At 49.9% G+C, this 18,362-nt stretch overlaps 1 protein-coding gene across 1 annotated transcript in view; it reads right to left on the bottom strand.

Annotated features, from left to right (window-relative positions):
• Window positions 1–13,783: 13,783 nt before the first annotated feature.
• LOC129842031 (prominin-1-A-like) overlaps window positions 13,784–18,362 on the bottom strand; it is a 102,610-nt gene continuing 98,031 nt past the window's right edge. The window contains exons 25-26 of the mRNA XM_055910406.1: window positions 17,274–17,363; window positions 13,784–13,903 (exon numbers count right to left, since the gene is read on the bottom strand). Of these exons, the coding sequence (XP_055766381.1) occupies window positions 13,784–13,903; window positions 17,274–17,363 (210 nt within the window). The remainder of the gene's footprint in view (window positions 13,904–17,273; window positions 17,364–18,362) is intronic.

Genomic DNA, 18,362 nt, shown 5'->3' with positions numbered 1-18,362 from the left:
TCAGTAGCAGTGGACTGGGACTAGAGGACAGTATCAGTAGCAGTGGACTGGGACATGGGGACAGTATCAGTAGCAGTGGACTGGGACTAGGAGACAGTATCAGTAGCAGTGGACTGGGACTAGGGGACTAGGAGACAGTATCAGTAGCAGTGGACTGGGACTAGAGGACAGTATCAGTAGCAGTGGACTGGGACTAGGGGACAGTATCAGTAGCAGTGGACTGGGACATGGGGACAGTATCAGTAGCAGTGGACTGGGACTAGAGGACAGTATCAGTAGCAGTGGACTGGGACTAGGGGACTAGGGGACAGTATCAGTAGCAGTGGACTGGGACTAGGGGACTAGGGGACAGTATCAGTAGTAGTGGACTGGGACTAGGGGACAGTATCAGTAGCAGTGGACTGGGACTAGGGGACAGTATCAGTAGCAGTGGACTGGGACTAGGGGACTAGGAGACAGTATCAGTAGCAGTGGACTGGGACTAGAGGACAGTATCAGTAGCAGTGGACTGGGACATGGGGACAGTATCAGTAGCAGTGGACTGGGACATGGGGACAGTATCAGTAGCAGTGGACTGGGACTAGAGGACAGTATCTGTAGCAGTGGACTGGGACATGGAGACAGTATCAGTAGTAGTGGACTGGGACTAGGAGACAGTATCAGTAGCAGTGGACTGGGACTAGAGGACAGTATCAGTAGCAGTGGACTGGGACTAGGAGACAGTATCAGTAGCAGTGGACTGGGACATGGGGACAGTATCAGTAGTAGTGGACTGGGACATGGGGACAGTATCAGTAGCAGTGGACTGGGACTAGGGGACAGTATCAGTAGTAGTGGACTGGGACATGGGGACAGTATCAGTAGTAGTGGACTGGGACTAGTTGACAGTATCAGTAGTAGTGGACTGGGACATGGGGACAGTATCAGTAGTAGTGGACTGGGACATGGGGACAGTATCAGTAGTAGTGGACTGGGACTAGAGGACAGTATCAGTAGTAGTGGACTGGGACATGGGGACAGTATCAGTAGTAGTGGACTGGGACTAGAGGACAGTATCAGTAGTAGTGGACTGGGACATGGGGACAGTATCAGTAGTAGTGGACTGGGACATGGGGACAGTATCAGTAGTAGTGGACTGGGACATGGGGACAGTATCAGTAGTAGTGGACTGGGACTAGAGGACAGTATCAGTAGCAGTGGACTGGGACATGGGGACAGTATCAGTAGCAGTGGACTGGGACTAGGGGACAGTATCAGTAGTAGTGGACTGGGACTAGAGGACAGTATCAGTAGTAGTGGACTAGGGGACTAGGAGAGAGTATCAGTAGTAGTGGACTGGGACTAGGAGACAGTATCAGTAGCAGTGGACTGGGACTAGGGAACAGTATCAGTAGTAGTGGACTAGGGGACTAGGAGACAGTATCAGTAGTAGTGGACTGGGACTAGGGAACAGTATCAGTAGTAGTGGACTAGGGGACTAGGATACAGTATCAGTAGTAGTGGACTGGGACTAGGAGACAGTATCAGTAGCAGTGGACTGGGACTAGGGGACAGTATCAGTAGCAGTGGACTGGGACATGGGGACAGTATCAGTAGCAGTGGACTGGGACTAGAGGACAGTATCAGTAGCAGTGGACTGGGACTAGGGGACTAGGGGACAGTATCAGTAGCAGTGGACTGGGACTAGGGGACTAGGGGACAGTATCAGTAGTAGTGGACTGGGACTAGGGGACAGTATCAGTAGCAGTGGACTGGGACTAGGGGACAGTATCAGTAGCAGTGGACTGGGACTAGGGGACTAGGAGACAGTATCAGTAGCAGTGGACTGGGACTAGAGGACAGTATCAGTAGCAGTGGACTGGGACATGGGGACAGTATCAGTAGCAGTGGACTGGGACATGGGGACAGTATCAGTAGCAGTGGACTGGGACTAGAGGACAGTATCTGTAGCAGTGGACTGGGACATGGAGACAGTATCAGTAGTAGTGGACTGGGACTAGGAGACAGTATCAGTAGCAGTGGACTGGGACTAGAGGACAGTATCAGTAGTAGTGGACTGGGACTAGAGGACTAGGAGACAGTATCAGTAGCAGTGGACTGGGACATGGGGACAGTATCAGTAGCAGTGGACTGGGACTAGAGGACAGTATCAGTAGCAGTGGACTGGGACTAGGGGACTAGGATACAGTATCAGTAGCAGTGGACTGGGACATGGGGACAGTATCAGTAGCAGTGGACTGGGACTAGAGGACAGTATCAGTAGCAGTGGACTGGGACATGGGGACAGTATCAGTAGCAGTGGACTGGGACATGGAGACAGTATCAGTAGCAGTGGACTGGGACTAGAGGACAGTATCAGTAGCAGTGGACTGGGACTAGAGGACAGTATCAGTAGCAGTGGACTGGGACTAGAGGACAGTATCAGTAGTAGTGGACTGGGACTAGGGGACAGTATCAGTAGCAGTGGACTGGGACTAGGAGACAGTATCAGTAGTAGTGGACTGGGACTAGGAGACAGTATCAGTAGCAGTGGACTGGGACTAGGAGACAGTATCAGTAGCAGTGGACTGGGACTAGGGGACAGTATCAGTAGTAGTGGACTGGGACTAGGAGACAGTATCAGTAGCAGTGGACTGGGACTAGGAGACAGTATCAGTAGCAGTGGACTGGGACATGGGGACAGTATCAGTAGCAGTGGACTGGGACTAGGAGACAGTATCAGTAGCAGTGGACTGGGACTAGGAGACAGTATCAGTAGTAGTGGACTGGGACTAGAGGACAGTATCAGTAGCAGTGGACTGGGACTAGGAGACAGTATCAGTAGCAGTGGACTGGGACATGGGGACAGTATCAGTAGCAGTGGACTGGGACTAGGAGACAGTATCAGTAGCAGTGGACTGGGACTAGGGGACAGTATCAGTAGTAGTGGACTGGGACATGGGGACAGTATCAGTAGTACTGGACTGGGACATGGGGACAGTATCAGTAGCAGTGGACTGGGACTAGGAGACAGTATCAGTAGTAGTGGACTGGGACATGGAGACAGTATCAGTAGCAGTGGACTGGGACTAGGAGACAGTATCAGTAGCAGTGGACTGGGACTAGGAGACAGTATCAGTAGCAGTGGACTGGGACTAGGAGACAGTATCAGTAGCAGTGGACTGGGACTAGGAGACAGTATCAGTAGTAGTGGACTGGGACTAGAGGACAGTATCAGTAGCAGTGGACTGGGACTAGGAGACAGTATCAGTAGCAGTGGACTGGAACTAGGAGACAGTATCAGTAGCAGTGGACTGGGACATGGGGACAGTATCAGTAGCAGTGGACTGGGACATGGGGACAGTATCAGTAGCAGTGGACTGGGACTAGAGGACAGTATCAGTAGCAGTGGACTGGGACTAGGGGACAGTATCAGTAGCAGTGGACTGGGACTAGAGGACAGTATCAGTAGCAGTGGACTGGGACATGGGGACAGTATCAGTAGCAGTGGACTGGGACTAGGGGACAGTATCAGTAGTAGTGGACTGGGACTAGAGGACAGTATCAGTAGCAGTGGACTGGGACATGGGGACAGTATCAGTAGCAGTGGACTGGGACTAGAGGACAGTATCAGTAGCAGTGGACTGGGACTAGAGGACAGTATCAGTAGTAGTGGACTGGGACTAGAGGACAGTATCAGTAGCAGTGGACTGGGACATGGGGACAGTATCAGTAGCAGTGGACTGGGACTAGGAGACAGTATCAGTAGCAGTGGACTGGGACATGGGGACAGTATCAGTAGCAGTGGACTGGGACTAGGGGACAGTATCAGTAGTAGTGGACTGGGACTAGGGGACAGTATCAGTAGCAGTGGACTGGGACTAGGAGACAGTGTCAGTAGTAGTGGACTGGGACTAGGAGACAGTATCAGTAGTAGTGGACTGGGACTAGGAGACAGTAGCAGTGGACTGGGACTAGGAGACAGTATCAGTAGCAGTGGACTGGGACTAGAGGACAGTATCAGTAGTAGTGGACTGGGACATGGGGACAGTATCAGTAGCAGTGGACTGGGACTAGAGGACAGTATCAGTAGCAGTGGACTGGGACTAGAGGACAGTATCAGTAGCAGTGGACTGGGACTAGAGGACAGTATCAGTAGCAGTGGACTGGGACATGGGGACAGTGTCAGTAGCAGTGGACTGGGACTAGAGGACAGTATCAGTAGCAGTGGACTGGGACTAGGGGACAGTATCAGTAGTAGTGGACTGGGACTAGGAGACAGTATCAGTAGTAGTGGACTGGGACATGGGGACAGTATCAGTAGCAGTGGACTGGGACTAGGAGACAGTATCAGTAGCAGTGGACTGGGACTAGGGGACAGTATCAGTAGTAGTGGACTGGGACTAGGAGACAGTATCAGTAGCAGTGGACTGGGACTAGGGGACAGTATCAGTAGTAGTGGACTGGGACTAGGAGACAGTATCAGTAGTAGTGGACTGGGACATGGGGACAGTATCAGTAGCAGTGGACTGGGACTAGGGGACTAGGAGACAGTATCAGTAGCAGTGGACTGGGACTAGAGGACAGTATCAGTAGCAGTGGACTGGGACATGGGGACAGTATCAGTAGCAGTTGACTGGGACATGGGGACAGTATCAGTAGTAGTGGACTGGGACATGGGGACAGTATCAGTAGTAGTGGACTGGGACTAGGAGACAGTATCAGTAGCAGTGGACTGGGACATGGGGACAGTATCAGTAGCAGTGGACTGGGACATGGGGACAGTATCAGTAGCAGTGGACTGGGACTAGAGGACAGTATCAGTAGCAGTGGACTGGGACTAGGGGACTAGGGGACAGTATCAGTAGCAGTGGACTGGGACTAGGGGACTAGGGGACAGTATCAGTAGTAGTGGACTGGGACTAGGGGACAGTATCAGTAGCAGTGGACTGGGACTAGGGGACAGTATCAGTAGCAGTGGACTGGGACTAGGGGACTAGGAGACAGTATCAGTAGCAGTGGACTGGGACTAGAGGACAGTATCAGTAGCAGTGGACTGGGACATGGGGACAGTATCAGTAGCAGTGGACTGGGACTAGGAGACAGTATCAGTAGCAGTGGACTGGGACTAGGGGACTAGGAGACAGTATCAGTAGCAGTGGACTGGGACTAGAGGACAGTATCAGTAGCAGTGGACTGGGACTAGGGGACAGTATCAGTAGCAGTGGACTGGGACATGGGGACAGTATCAGTAGCAGTGGACTGGGACTAGAGGACAGTATCAGTAGCAGTGGACTGGGACTAGGGGACTAGGGGACAGTATCAGTAGCAGTGGACTGGGACTAGGGGACTAGGGGACAGTATCAGTAGTAGTGGACTGGGACTAGGGGACAGTATCAGTAGCAGTGGACTGGGACTAGGGGACAGTATCAGTAGCAGTGGACTGGGACTAGGGGACTAGGAGACAGTATCAGTAGCAGTGGACTGGGACTAGAGGACAGTATCAGTAGCAGTGGACTGGGACATGGGGACAGTATCAGTAGCAGTGGACTGGGACATGGGGACAGTATCAGTAGCAGTGGACTGGGACTAGAGGACAGTATCTGTAGCAGTGGACTGGGACATGGAGACAGTATCAGTAGTAGTGGACTGGGACTAGGAGACAGTATCAGTAGCAGTGGACTGGGACTAGAGGACAGTATCAGTAGCAGTGGACTGGGACTAGGAGACAGTATCAGTAGCAGTGGACTGGGACATGGGGACAGTATCAGTAGTAGTGGACTGGGACATGGGGACAGTATCAGTAGCAGTGGACTGGGACTAGGGGACAGTATCAGTAGTAGTGGACTGGGACATGGGGACAGTATCAGTAGTAGTGGACTGGGACTAGTTGACAGTATCAGTAGTAGTGGACTGGGACATGGGGACAGTATCAGTAGTAGTGGACTGGGACTAGAGGACAGTATCAGTAGCAGTGGACTGGGACATGGGGACAGTATCAGTAGCAGTGGACTGGGACTAGGGGACAGTATCAGTAGTAGTGGACTGGGACTAGAGGACAGTATCAGTAGTAGTGGACTAGGGGACTAGGAGAGAGTATCAGTAGTAGTGGACTGGGACTAGGAGACAGTATCAGTAGCAGTGGACTGGGACTAGGGAACAGTATCAGTAGTAGTGGACTAGGGGACTAGGAGACAGTATCAGTAGTAGTGGACTGGGACTAGGGAACAGTATCAGTAGTAGTGGACTAGGGGACTAGGATACAGTATCAGTAGTAGTGGACTGGGACTAGGAGACAGTATCAGTAGCAGTGGACTGGGACTAGGGGACAGTATCAGTAGCAGTGGACTGGGACATGGGGACAGTATCAGTAGCAGTGGACTGGGACTAGAGGACAGTATCAGTAGCAGTGGACTGGGACTAGGGGACTAGGGGACAGTATCAGTAGCAGTGGACTGGGACTAGGGGACTAGGGGACAGTATCAGTAGTAGTGGACTGGGACTAGGGGACAGTATCAGTAGCAGTGGACTGGGACTAGGGGACAGTATCAGTAGCAGTGGACTGGGACTAGGGGACTAGGAGACAGTATCAGTAGCAGTGGACTGGGACTAGAGGACAGTATCAGTAGCAGTGGACTGGGACATGGGGACAGTATCAGTAGCAGTGGACTGGGACATGGGGACAGTATCAGTAGCAGTGGACTGGGACTAGAGGACAGTATCTGTAGCAGTGGACTGGGACATGGAGACAGTATCAGTAGTAGTGGACTGGGACTAGGAGACAGTATCAGTAGCAGTGGACTGGGACTAGAGGACAGTATCAGTAGCAGTGGACTGGGACTAGGAGACAGTATCAGTAGCAGTGGACTGGGACATGGGGACAGTATCAGTAGTAGTGGACTGGGACATGGGGACAGTATCAGTAGCAGTGGACTGGGACTAGGGGACAGTATCAGTAGTAGTGGACTGGGACATGGGGACAGTATCAGTAGTAGTGGACTGGGACTAGTTGACAGTATCAGTAGTAGTGGACTGGGACATGGGGACAGTATCAGTAGTAGTGGACTGGGACATGGGGACAGTATCAGTAGTAGTGGACTGGGACTAGAGGACAGTATCAGTAGTAGTGGACTGGGACATGGGGACAGTATCAGTAGTAGTGGACTGGGACTAGAGGACAGTATCAGTAGTAGTGGACTGGGACATGGGGACAGTATCAGTAGTAGTGGACTGGGACATGGGGACAGTATCAGTAGTAGTGGACTGGGACATGGGGACAGTATCAGTAGTAGTGGACTGGGACTAGAGGACAGTATCAGTAGCAGTGGACTGGGACATGGGGACAGTATCAGTAGCAGTGGACTGGGACTAGGGGACAGTATCAGTAGTAGTGGACTGGGACTAGAGGACAGTATCAGTAGTAGTGGACTAGGGGACTAGGAGAGAGTATCAGTAGTAGTGGACTGGGACTAGGAGACAGTATCAGTAGCAGTGGACTGGGACTAGGGAACAGTATCAGTAGTAGTGGACTAGGGGACTAGGAGACAGTATCAGTAGTAGTGGACTGGGACTAGGGAACAGTATCAGTAGTAGTGGACTAGGGGACTAGGATACAGTATCAGTAGTAGTGGACTGGGACTAGGAGACAGTATCAGTAGCAGTGGACTGGGACTAGGGGACAGTATCAGTAGCAGTGGACTGGGACTAGGGAACAGTATCAGTAGTAGTGGACTGGGACTAGGAGACAGTATCAGTAGTAGTGGACTAGGGGACTAGGAGACAGTATCAGTAGCAGTGGACTGGGACTAGAGGACAGTATCAGTAGCAGTGGACTGGGACATGGGGACAGTATCAGTAGTAGTGGACTGGGACTAGGAGACAGTATCAGTAGTAGTGGACTGGGACTAGGAGACAGTATCAGTAGCAGTGGACTGGGACTAGGGGACAGTATCAGTAGCAGTGGACTGGGACATGGGGACAGTATCAGTAGCAGTGGACTGGGACATGGGGACAGTATCAGTAGTAGTGGACTGGGACTAGAGGACAGTATCAGTATCAGTAGCAGTGGACTGGGACATGGGGACAGTATCAGTAGCAGTGGACTGGGACATGGGGACAGTATCAGTAGCAGTGGACTGGGACTAGGAGACAGTATCAGTAGCAGTGGACTGGGACTAGGAGACAGTATCAGTAGCAGTGGACTGGGACTAGGAGACAGTATCAGTAGCAGTGGACTGGGACTAGGGGACAGTATCAGTAGTAGTGTACTGGGACATTGGGACAGTATCAGTAGCAGTGGACTGGGACTAGAGGACAGTATCAGTAGCAGTGGACTGGGACTAGGAGACAGTATCAGTAGCAGTGGACTGGGACTAGGGGACAGTATCAGTAGCAGTGGACTGGGACTAGGAGACAGTATCAGTAGCAGTGGACTGGGACTAGGGGACTAGGGGACAGTATCAGTAGCAGTGGACTGGGACTAGGGGACTAGGGGACAGTATCAGTAGCAGTGGACTGGGACTAGGGGACAGTATCAGTAGTAGTGGACTGGGACATGGGGACAGTATCAGTAGCAGTGGACTGGGACTAGGGGACAGTATCAGTAGCAGTGGACTGGGACATGGGGACAGTATCAGTAGCAGTGGACTGGGACTAGGAGACAGTATCAGTAGCAGTGGACTGGGACTAGGGGACAGTATCAGTAGCAGTGGACTGGGACATGGGGACAGTATCAGTAGTAGTGGACTGGGACTAGGGGACAGTATCAGTAGCAGTGGACTGGGACATGGGGACAGTATCAGTAGCAGTGGACTGGGACTAGGGGACAGTATCAGTAGCAGTGGACTGGGACTAGGGGACTAGGGGACAGTATCAGTAGCAGTGGACTGGGACTAGGGGACAGTATCAGTAGTAGTGGACTGGGACTAGGGGACAGTATCAGTAGCAGTGGACTGGGACTAGGGGACAGTATCAGTAGCAGTGGACTGGGACTAGGGGACTAGGAGACAGTATCAGTAGCAGTGGACTGGGACTAGGAGACAGTATCAGTAGCAGTGGACTGGGACTAGGGAACTAGGGGACTAGGAGACAGTATCAGTAGTAGTGGACTGGGACTAGGAGACTAGGGGACAGTATCAGTAGTAGTGGACTGGGACTAGGGGACAGTATCAGTAGTAGTGGACTGGGACAAGGGGACTAGGGGACAGTATCAGTAGTAGTGGACTGGGACTAGGAGACTAGGAGACTAGGAGACTAGGGGACTAGGAGACTAGGGGACTAGGGGACTGGGACTATGAGACTAGGAGACTAGGAGACTAGGAGACTAGGGGACTAGGGGACTAGGGGACAGTATCAGTAGCAGTGGACTGGGACTAGGGGCTAGGAGACTAGGGGACTAGGAGACAGTATCAGTAGCAGTGGACTGGGACTAGGAGACTAGGAGACTAGGGGACTAGGAGACTAGGAGACTAGGGGACTAGGAGACTAGGGGACTAGGGGACTAGGAGACTAGGGGACTAGGAGACTAGAGGACTAGGACACTAGGAGACTAGGGGACTAGGAGACTAGGGGACTAGGAGACTAGGGGACTAGGAGACTAGGAGACTAGGGGACTAGGAGACTAGGAGACTAGGGGACTGGGACTATGAGACTAGGAGACTAGGGGACTAGGAGACTAGGAGACTAGGGGACTAGGAGACTAGGGGACTAGGGGACTAGGAGACTAGGGGACTAGGAGACTAGGGGACTAGGAGACTAGGGGACTAGGAGACTAGGGGACTAGGAGACTAGGAGACTAGGGGACTAGGAGACTAGGAGACTAGGGGACTAGGAGACTAGGGGACTAGGAGACTAGGGGACTAGGAGACAGTATCAGTAGCAGTGGACTGGGACTAGGAGACTAGGGGACTGAGACTAGGGGACTAGGAGACTAGGGGACTAGGAGACTAGGGGACTAGGAGACTAGGGGACTAGGGGACAGTATCAGTAGCAGTGGACTGGGACTAGGGGCTAGGAGACTAGGGGACTAGGATACAGTATCAGTAGCAGTGGACTGGGACTAGGAGACTAGGAGACTAGGGGACTAGGAGACTAGGGGACTAGGAGACTAGGAGACTAGGAGACCAGGAGACTAGGGGACTAGGAGACTAGGGGACAGTATCAGTATTGAGCTGGACGGTATCTCCAGCTCAATGCTTTTCATTCCTTGGAATTAGATTAAATTACAAGTCGTCTGTTACAACAGAAGGGATCTGTTTTTCGGAGCTGTCTGCCCCATTCCCTGCTAGGTTACAAGGTGCTTTTTCGCCAGTACCTATGACTGGTCGGTTGGGTAACCTCGATAACGTTTTTTTCCCCCCCCGAGTCTATTTTACATGCGAGCGGTCCAGTGCTGGGTGCCAGCCGGTTACCGGAACATGTCTTACCGCCTTAACCGAGTGAGGCTCGTTGTGACAACAGTACCCCCATGTGGCCAATCAGGGTACGTCACTGATCACTGAGCCCTGGTACTCAGAGTGGGCCGGGCTTCAGGCAAACCATGGCACATTACTGTTTTTTCAACCCTGAGTTCCGCAGTGTTCACGGGTTTCAAAACGTCTGTCTCCTGCATGTGAGTTCAATGAAAAGTGTCCCTTCTCCATGTTCAGAAACACAGTTGTCAAGAGTGGTGGTTATTTTTCCAATTCCAATCTCTCCCAGTCCACAAAGTGGTGTCCCGCCCCTTCAGAGTCACGGGTGGCTCGCGGTCTGCTCTGACCAATGGCGGGCAGGCGCAGTGTTGATCATACGAATAGTAGCCTCTGCAGAGTCCCCAACAGCCAGATGTTCCGGGATCTCAGGGGAAATGGAGAGAGAGCCTATGACGTGACTTCTGCTTTTGGACATGGACCAAGGCTCCTCCTCCTCATTTACTGGATTGGTTGAACAGAACAGAACCTCCCCCGACAGTTAATTTTCTTCTCGTCAAAACCAGTACGTAGGGAATCTAGTTTCAGGCGTTTCTTTTTTTTATACCTACTACGTTAGGTTTTGTGAACAGTGATGTCGGTGTACAGGCTACAACCTGTTGTTCGTCCCTCCACGCTTCTGCAGCGTCATCAGGCCGACTGTTCCCGGTGCTTCAGCGCCTGTTTTGAGGGAGGAAATATCCTCCCGTCTCCAGAAGCAGGCAATCCGTTGAAGATCCAAGACGGCTGGTGTAGCCGGTATTTCCTGGTTTCCCGAAAAGGGAGAGGGCTGTGCGTCCCATCCTAGACCTACATTCCCTCAGCAAACGCCTCAGGGTTAACCTCAGGGTTTACCTCAACTTAGGTGCAGATCTTTTATCCAGGTGGAGCCGTCTCTCTCAGGAGTGGAGTCCCATCCTCATCATTCCCTCAGCAAACGCCTCAGGGTTGCCTCAACTTAGGTGCAGATCTTTTATCCAGGTGGAGGCTATACCCCTGGGTTGTCTCCCAGATAAGGGAAATGTTCGGCAGGGACGACATAGATCTTTACACATCGCAATAAAACTTGCACTGTCGTCTGTTTTTCTCGACGAGGGAGTCGAGCGCTTTGCTTGCCTCCGATCCTTCTTTATGAATTTTCCCCCCGTGAAGCTGATTCAGCCCACGTTGGAGAGGGTGCGCCTCAGGGGCTTGCTGTTGACTCTTGTGGCTCCCCGTTGGTCCAAGCAACCTTGATTTGAGAAGATTGTTCACCTGTTGTGGTGGGGTCCTGTGGCAACTCCCACTACGCAGGGATTGATTATCCCATAGATAGGTTATCCCAGGTACACGGGCAGGTTTGGCACCTCGGCCAGAGATTTGGGGTCCGTGGGCTTGGGCCCTGACAGGTCCAATCTGACAGCCAGAGATTTGGGGTCCGTGGGCTTGGGCCCTGACAGGTCCAATCTGACAGCCAGAGATTTGGGGTCCGTGGGCTTGGGCCCTGACAGGTCCAATCTGACAGCCAGAGATTTGGGGTCCGTGGGCTTGGGCCCTGACAGGTCCAATCTGACAGCCAGAGATTTGGGGTCCGTGGGCTTGGGCCCTGACAGGTCCAATCTGACAGCCAGAGATTTGGGGTCCGTGGGCTTGGGCCCTGACAGGTCCAATCTGACAGCCAGAGATTTGGGGTCTGATGGCTTGGGCCCTGAGAGGTCCAATATGACAGCCAGAGTTTGGGGTCTGATGGCTTGGGCCCTGAGAGGTCCAATCTGATAGCCAGAGATTTGGGGTCTGATGGCTTGGGCCCTGAGAGGTCCAATCTGACAGCCAGAGATTTGGGGTCTGATGGCTTGGGCCCTGAGAGGTCCAATCTGACAGCCAGAGATTTGGGGTCTGATGGCTTGGGCCCTGAGAGGTCTGCGGGCTGGTATCCATTGCGATGGGATTGGGGCATGATTATACACCATATATACAAAAGTATGTGGACACCCCTTCAAATTAGTGGATTCGGCTATTTCAGACACACCCGTTGCTGACAGGTGTATAAAATCGAGCACACAGCCGTGCAATCTCCATAGACAAACATTGACAAGTGGTAGACCACACAAGCTCACAGAATGGGACCTGCGAGTGCTGCAGCGTGTAGCGGGTAAAATCGGCCGCTGTCGGTTGCAAACTGCCTCTGGAAGCAACGTCAGCACAAGTTTGTCGGGAGCTTCATGAAATGGGTTTCCATGGCAGCCGCACACAAGCTTAAGATCAGGGAACATAACATTATGACTCTAACTACTGATCCCTGAAGGAGGGAAATGAGTACCGAGCTGACCCGACTGACAGGGAACGTACCATTATGACTCTAACTACTGATCCCTGAAGGAGGGAAATGAGTACCGAGCTGACCCGACTGACAGGGAACGTACCATTATGACTCTAACTACTGATCCCTGAAGGAGGGAAATGAGTACCGAGCTGACCCGACTGACAGGGAACGTACCATTATGACTCTAACTACTGATCCCTGAAGGAGGGAAATGAGTACCGAGCTGACCCGACTGACAGGGAACGTACCATTATGACTCTAACTACTGATCCCTGAAGGAGGGAAATGAGTACCGAGCTGACCCGACTGACAGGGAACGTACCATTATGACTCTAACTACTGATCCCTGAAGGAGGGAAATGAGGTACCTGTTCGGCCCCACGCCGCCCGGTTCTTGGCTCTTGGTGAAGAGTGGTAATGAAGGATTATCACCTAGGAAGGTGAGCCTTCCAGTAAGGTGCAGAGTTCATTGGCCTTGTCTGGCGTGATTTTAGTTCATCAAACAAAGCCGCGAGAGTTCGACTCCCAATAGTTGTGTTGTACCTCGTTTCCCTCCTTCAGGAAACAGTAGTTGTAGTCATAACATTGTTCTAACTACAGGGGAAAGGTAGCTAGATGTTATATCGTTTTTTTTTAAACGACCCTAAGAATCAGTGACTCGGGTCTGGTTTCACTTGACTCTTCTGAGATAGAGGACCTACGTCACTACCTGTTAAATAAAACACTAAATACGGTGGAGATGGAGATCCGGTTATATTTAATGAGGGCATTTAGCAAGTGGTACGTTTGCATCATCTACCTTCACTAAAACCACTGCAAAAACGTTTTACCTGCAAACTTTGATTCGGAATCGCAACGTTCTGGCGTGTCTGCCTCGTGATTTGTTTCGTGATTTGCCTCGTGATTTGGACAATGAGAGGTTGTTTAGAGTGTGTGTGTGTGTGTGTGTGTGTGTGTGTGTGTGTGTGTGTGTGTGTGTGTGTGTGTGTGTGTGTGTGTGTGTGTGTGTGTGTGTGTGTGTGTGTGTGTGTGTGTGTGTGTGTGTGTGTGTGTATACCTACTCTTCAAACACATCCTCCGTATCCATCCTCCTGTAGTACTTGGCCAGTTTGACTGACAGGATGATGCTGGGAACCAGGAACACACAGCAACCACCCAGACCGAACCAGAACGTGTTCTACAACACAGAGAGATATTACCTTAACCCAGACCGAACCAGAACGTGTTCTACAACACAGAGAGGTATTACCTTAACCCAGACCGAACCAGAACGTGTTCTACAACACAGAGAGGTATTACCTTAACCCAGACCAAACCAGAACGTGTTCTACAACACAGAGAGGTATTACCTTAACCCAGACCAAACCAGAACGTGTTCTACAACACAGAGAGAGGTATTACCTTAACCCAGACCGAACCAGAACGTGTTCTACAACACAGAGAGGTATTACCTTAACCCAGACCGAACCAGAACGTGTTCTACAACACAGAGAGATATTACCTTAACCCAGACCGAACCAGAACGTGTTCTACAACACAGAGAGGTATTACCTTAACCCAGACCAAACCAGAACATGTTCTACAACACAGAGAGATATTACCTTAACCCAGACCGAACCAGAACGTGTTCTACAACACAGAGAGGTATTACCTTAACCCAGACCAAACCAGAACGTGTTCTAGAACACAGAGAGGTATTACCTTAACCCAGACCGAACCAGAACGTGTTCTACAACACAGAGAGATATTACCTTAACCCAGACCGAACCAGAACGTGTTCTACAACACAGAGAGGTATTACCTTAACCCAGACCAAACCAGAACGTGTTCTACAACACAGAGAGATATTACCTTAACCCAGACCGAACCAGAACGTGTTCTACAACACAGAGAGGTATTACCTTAACCCAGACCAAACCAGAACGTGTTCTACAACACAGAGAGGTATTACCTTAACCCAGACCGAACCAGAACGTGTTCTACAACACAGAGAGATATTACCTTAACCCAGACCGAACCAGAACGTGTTCTACAACACAGAGAGGTATTACCTTAACCCAGACCAAACCAGAACGTGTTCTACAACACAGAGAGATATTACCTTAACCCAGACCGAACCAGAACGTGTTCTACAACACAGAGAGAGGTATTACCTTAACCCAGACCGAACCAGAATGTGTTCTACAACACAGAGAGATATTACCTTAACCCAGACCGAACCAGAACGTGTTCTACAACACAGAGAGGTATTACCTTAACCCAGACCGAACCAGAACGTGTTCTACAACACAGAGAGGTATTACCTTAACCCAGACCAAACCAGAACGTGTTCTACAACACAGAGAGGTATTACCTTAACCCAGGCCGAACCAGAACGTGTTCTACAACACAGAGAGGTATTACCTTAACCCAGACCGAACCAGAACGTGTTCTACAACACAGAGAGATATTACCTTAACCCAGGCCGAACCAGAACGTGTTCTACAACACAGAGAGGTATTACCTTAACCCAGACCGAACCAGAACGTGTTCTACAACACAGAGAGGTATTACCTTAACCCAGACCGAACCAGAACGTGTTCTACAACACAGAGAGATATTACCTTAACCCAGACCGAACCAGAACGTGTTCTACAACACAGAGAGGTATTACCTTAACCCAGACCAAACCAGAACGTGTTCTACAACACAGAGAGATATTACCTTAACCCAGACCGAACCAGAACGTGTTCTACAACACAGAGAGGTATTACCTTAACCCAGACCAAACCAGAACGTGTTCTACAACACAGAGAGGTATTACCTTAACCCAGACCGAACCAGAACGTGTTCTACAACACAGAGAGATATTACCTTAACCCAGACCGAACCAGAACGTGTTCTACAACACAGAGAGATATTACCTTAACCCAGACCGAACCAGAACGTGTTCTACAACACAGAGAGGTATTACCTTAACCCAGACCGAACCAGAACGTGTTCTACAACACAGAGAGATATTACCTTAACCCAGACCGACCCAGAACGTGTTCTACAACACAGAGAGATATTACCTTAACCCAGACCGAACCAGAACGTGTTCTACAACACAGAGAGATATTACCTTAACCCAGACCAAACCAGAACGTGTTCTACAACACAGAGAGGTATTACCTTAACCCAGACCGAACCAGAACGTGTTCTACAACACAGAGAGATATTACCTTAACCCAGACCGAACCAGAACGTGTTCTACAACACAGAGAGGTATTACCTTAACCCAGACCAAACCAGGACGTGTTCTACAACACAGAGAGGTATTACCTTAACCCAGACCGAACCAGAACGTGTTCTACAACACAGAGAGATATTACCTTAACCCAGACCAAACCAGAACGTGTTCTACAACACAGAGAGGTATTACCTTAACCCAGACCGAACCAGAACGTGTTCTACAACACAGAGAGGTATTACCTTAACCCAGACCAAACCAGAACATGTTCTACAACACAGAGAGGTATTACCTTAACCCAGACCAAACCAGAACGTGTTCTACAACACAGAGAGATATTACCTTAACCCAGACCGAACCAGAACGTGTTCTACAACACAGAGAGATATTACCTTAACCCAGACCGAACCAGAACGTGTTCTACAACACAGAGAGATATTACCTTAACCCAGACCGAACCAGAACGTGTTCTACAACACAGAGAGGTATTACCTTAACCCAGACCAAACCAGGACGTGTTCTACAACACAGAGAGGTATTACCTTAACCCAGACCGAACCAGAACGTGTTCTACAACACAGAGAGATATTACCTTAACCCAGACCAAACCAGAACGTGTTCTACAACACAGAGAGGTATTACCTTAACCCAGACCGAACCAGAACGTGTTCTACAACACAGAGAGGTATTACCTTAACCCAGACCAAACCAGAACATGTTCTACAACACAGAGAGGTATTACCTTAACCCAGACCAAACCAGAACGTGTTCTACAACACAGAGAGATATTACCTTAACCCAGACCGAACCAGAACGTGTTCTACAACACAGAGAGAGGTATTACCTTAACCCAGACCGAACCAGAACGTGTTCTACAACACACACAAACTGTTCACATACAACAAGGAATGCACACACACACACACACAGCACATACCAACACACAAACACACAGCACATACCAACACACACACACACACAAACAAACAGCACACACACACACACAGCACATACCGACACACACACACACACACACATACCGACACACACACACACACATACCGACACACACACACACATACCAACACACACACACACACACACACATACCGACACACACACACACACACACACAAACAAACAGCACACTCCGATACACACAGCACACACATACCGACACACAAACACAGCACATACCAACACACACACACACACCGACACACACACACACACACACACACACACACACACACACACACACACACACACACACACACACACACACACACACAGCACATACCGACTCACACAGACAGACAGCTCCTGTGTATCTTACCACTGAGTCGACTATGAAGCTGCAGGCTACTATCTCCATGGAGTCAATGATGTTACTGATGGGTTTACACTGAGCCACCTCCGCTGTCAGCTAGGACACAGACATTACATCATTGGTTAAACATTATGGAGGAGAGGTTAGGACTGACTGAAGGCACGGGGGTGGCAGCCTCATGTTGTGGGGGTGCTTTGCTGCAGGAGGGACTGGTGCACTTCACATAATAGATGGCATCATGAGAAAGGAAAAATATGTGGATATATCAGTCAGGAAGTTAAAGCTTGGTCGCAAATGGGTCTTCCAAATGGACAATGAACCCTACTTATAATATACTTATAAAACTAGACATACTTATAAAAGTTGTGGCAAAATGGCTGAAGGTCAATGTATTGGAATGGCCATCACAAAGCCCTGACCTCAATCCCATAGAAAAAGCGTGTGCGAGCAAGGAGGCCTACAAACCTGACTCAGTTACACCAGCTCTGTCAGGAGGAATGGGCCAAAATTCACCCAACTTATTGTGGGAAGCTTGTGGAAGGCTACCCGAAACGTTTGACCCAAGTTAAACAATTTAAAGGCAATGCTCCCAAATACTAATTGAGTATATGTAAACTTCTGACCCACTGGGAATGTGATGAAAGAAATAAAAGCTGAAATAAATCATTCTCTCTACTATTATTCTGACATTTCACATTCTTCAAATAAAGTGGTGATCCCTAACTGACCTAAAATAGAGAATTTTTAACTTGGATTAAATGTCAGGAAGTGTGAAAAACTGAGTTTAAATGTATTTGGCTAAGGTGTATGTAAACTTCCAACTTCAACTGAATAGTATATACATATATAAATACACACACTACCATTCAAAGGTTTGGGGTCACTTAGAAACTTCCTTGTTTTTGAAAGAAAACCCATTAAATGTCCATTAAAATAACATCAAATTGATCAGAAATACAGTGTAGACATTGTTAATGTTGTAAATTACTATTGTAGCTGGAAACGGCTGATTTTTAATGGAATATCTACATAGGCGTACAGAGACCCATTATCAGCAACCATCACTCCTGTGTCCCAATGGCACATTGTGTTCGC

This window comes from Salvelinus fontinalis, unplaced genomic scaffold, assembly GCF_029448725.1.
Source record: "Salvelinus fontinalis isolate EN_2023a unplaced genomic scaffold, ASM2944872v1 scaffold_0008, whole genome shotgun sequence".
NCBI lineage: Eukaryota > Metazoa > Chordata > Actinopteri > Salmoniformes > Salmonidae > Salvelinus > Salvelinus fontinalis.
This window is presented reverse-complemented; position numbering and strand designations above follow the sequence as displayed.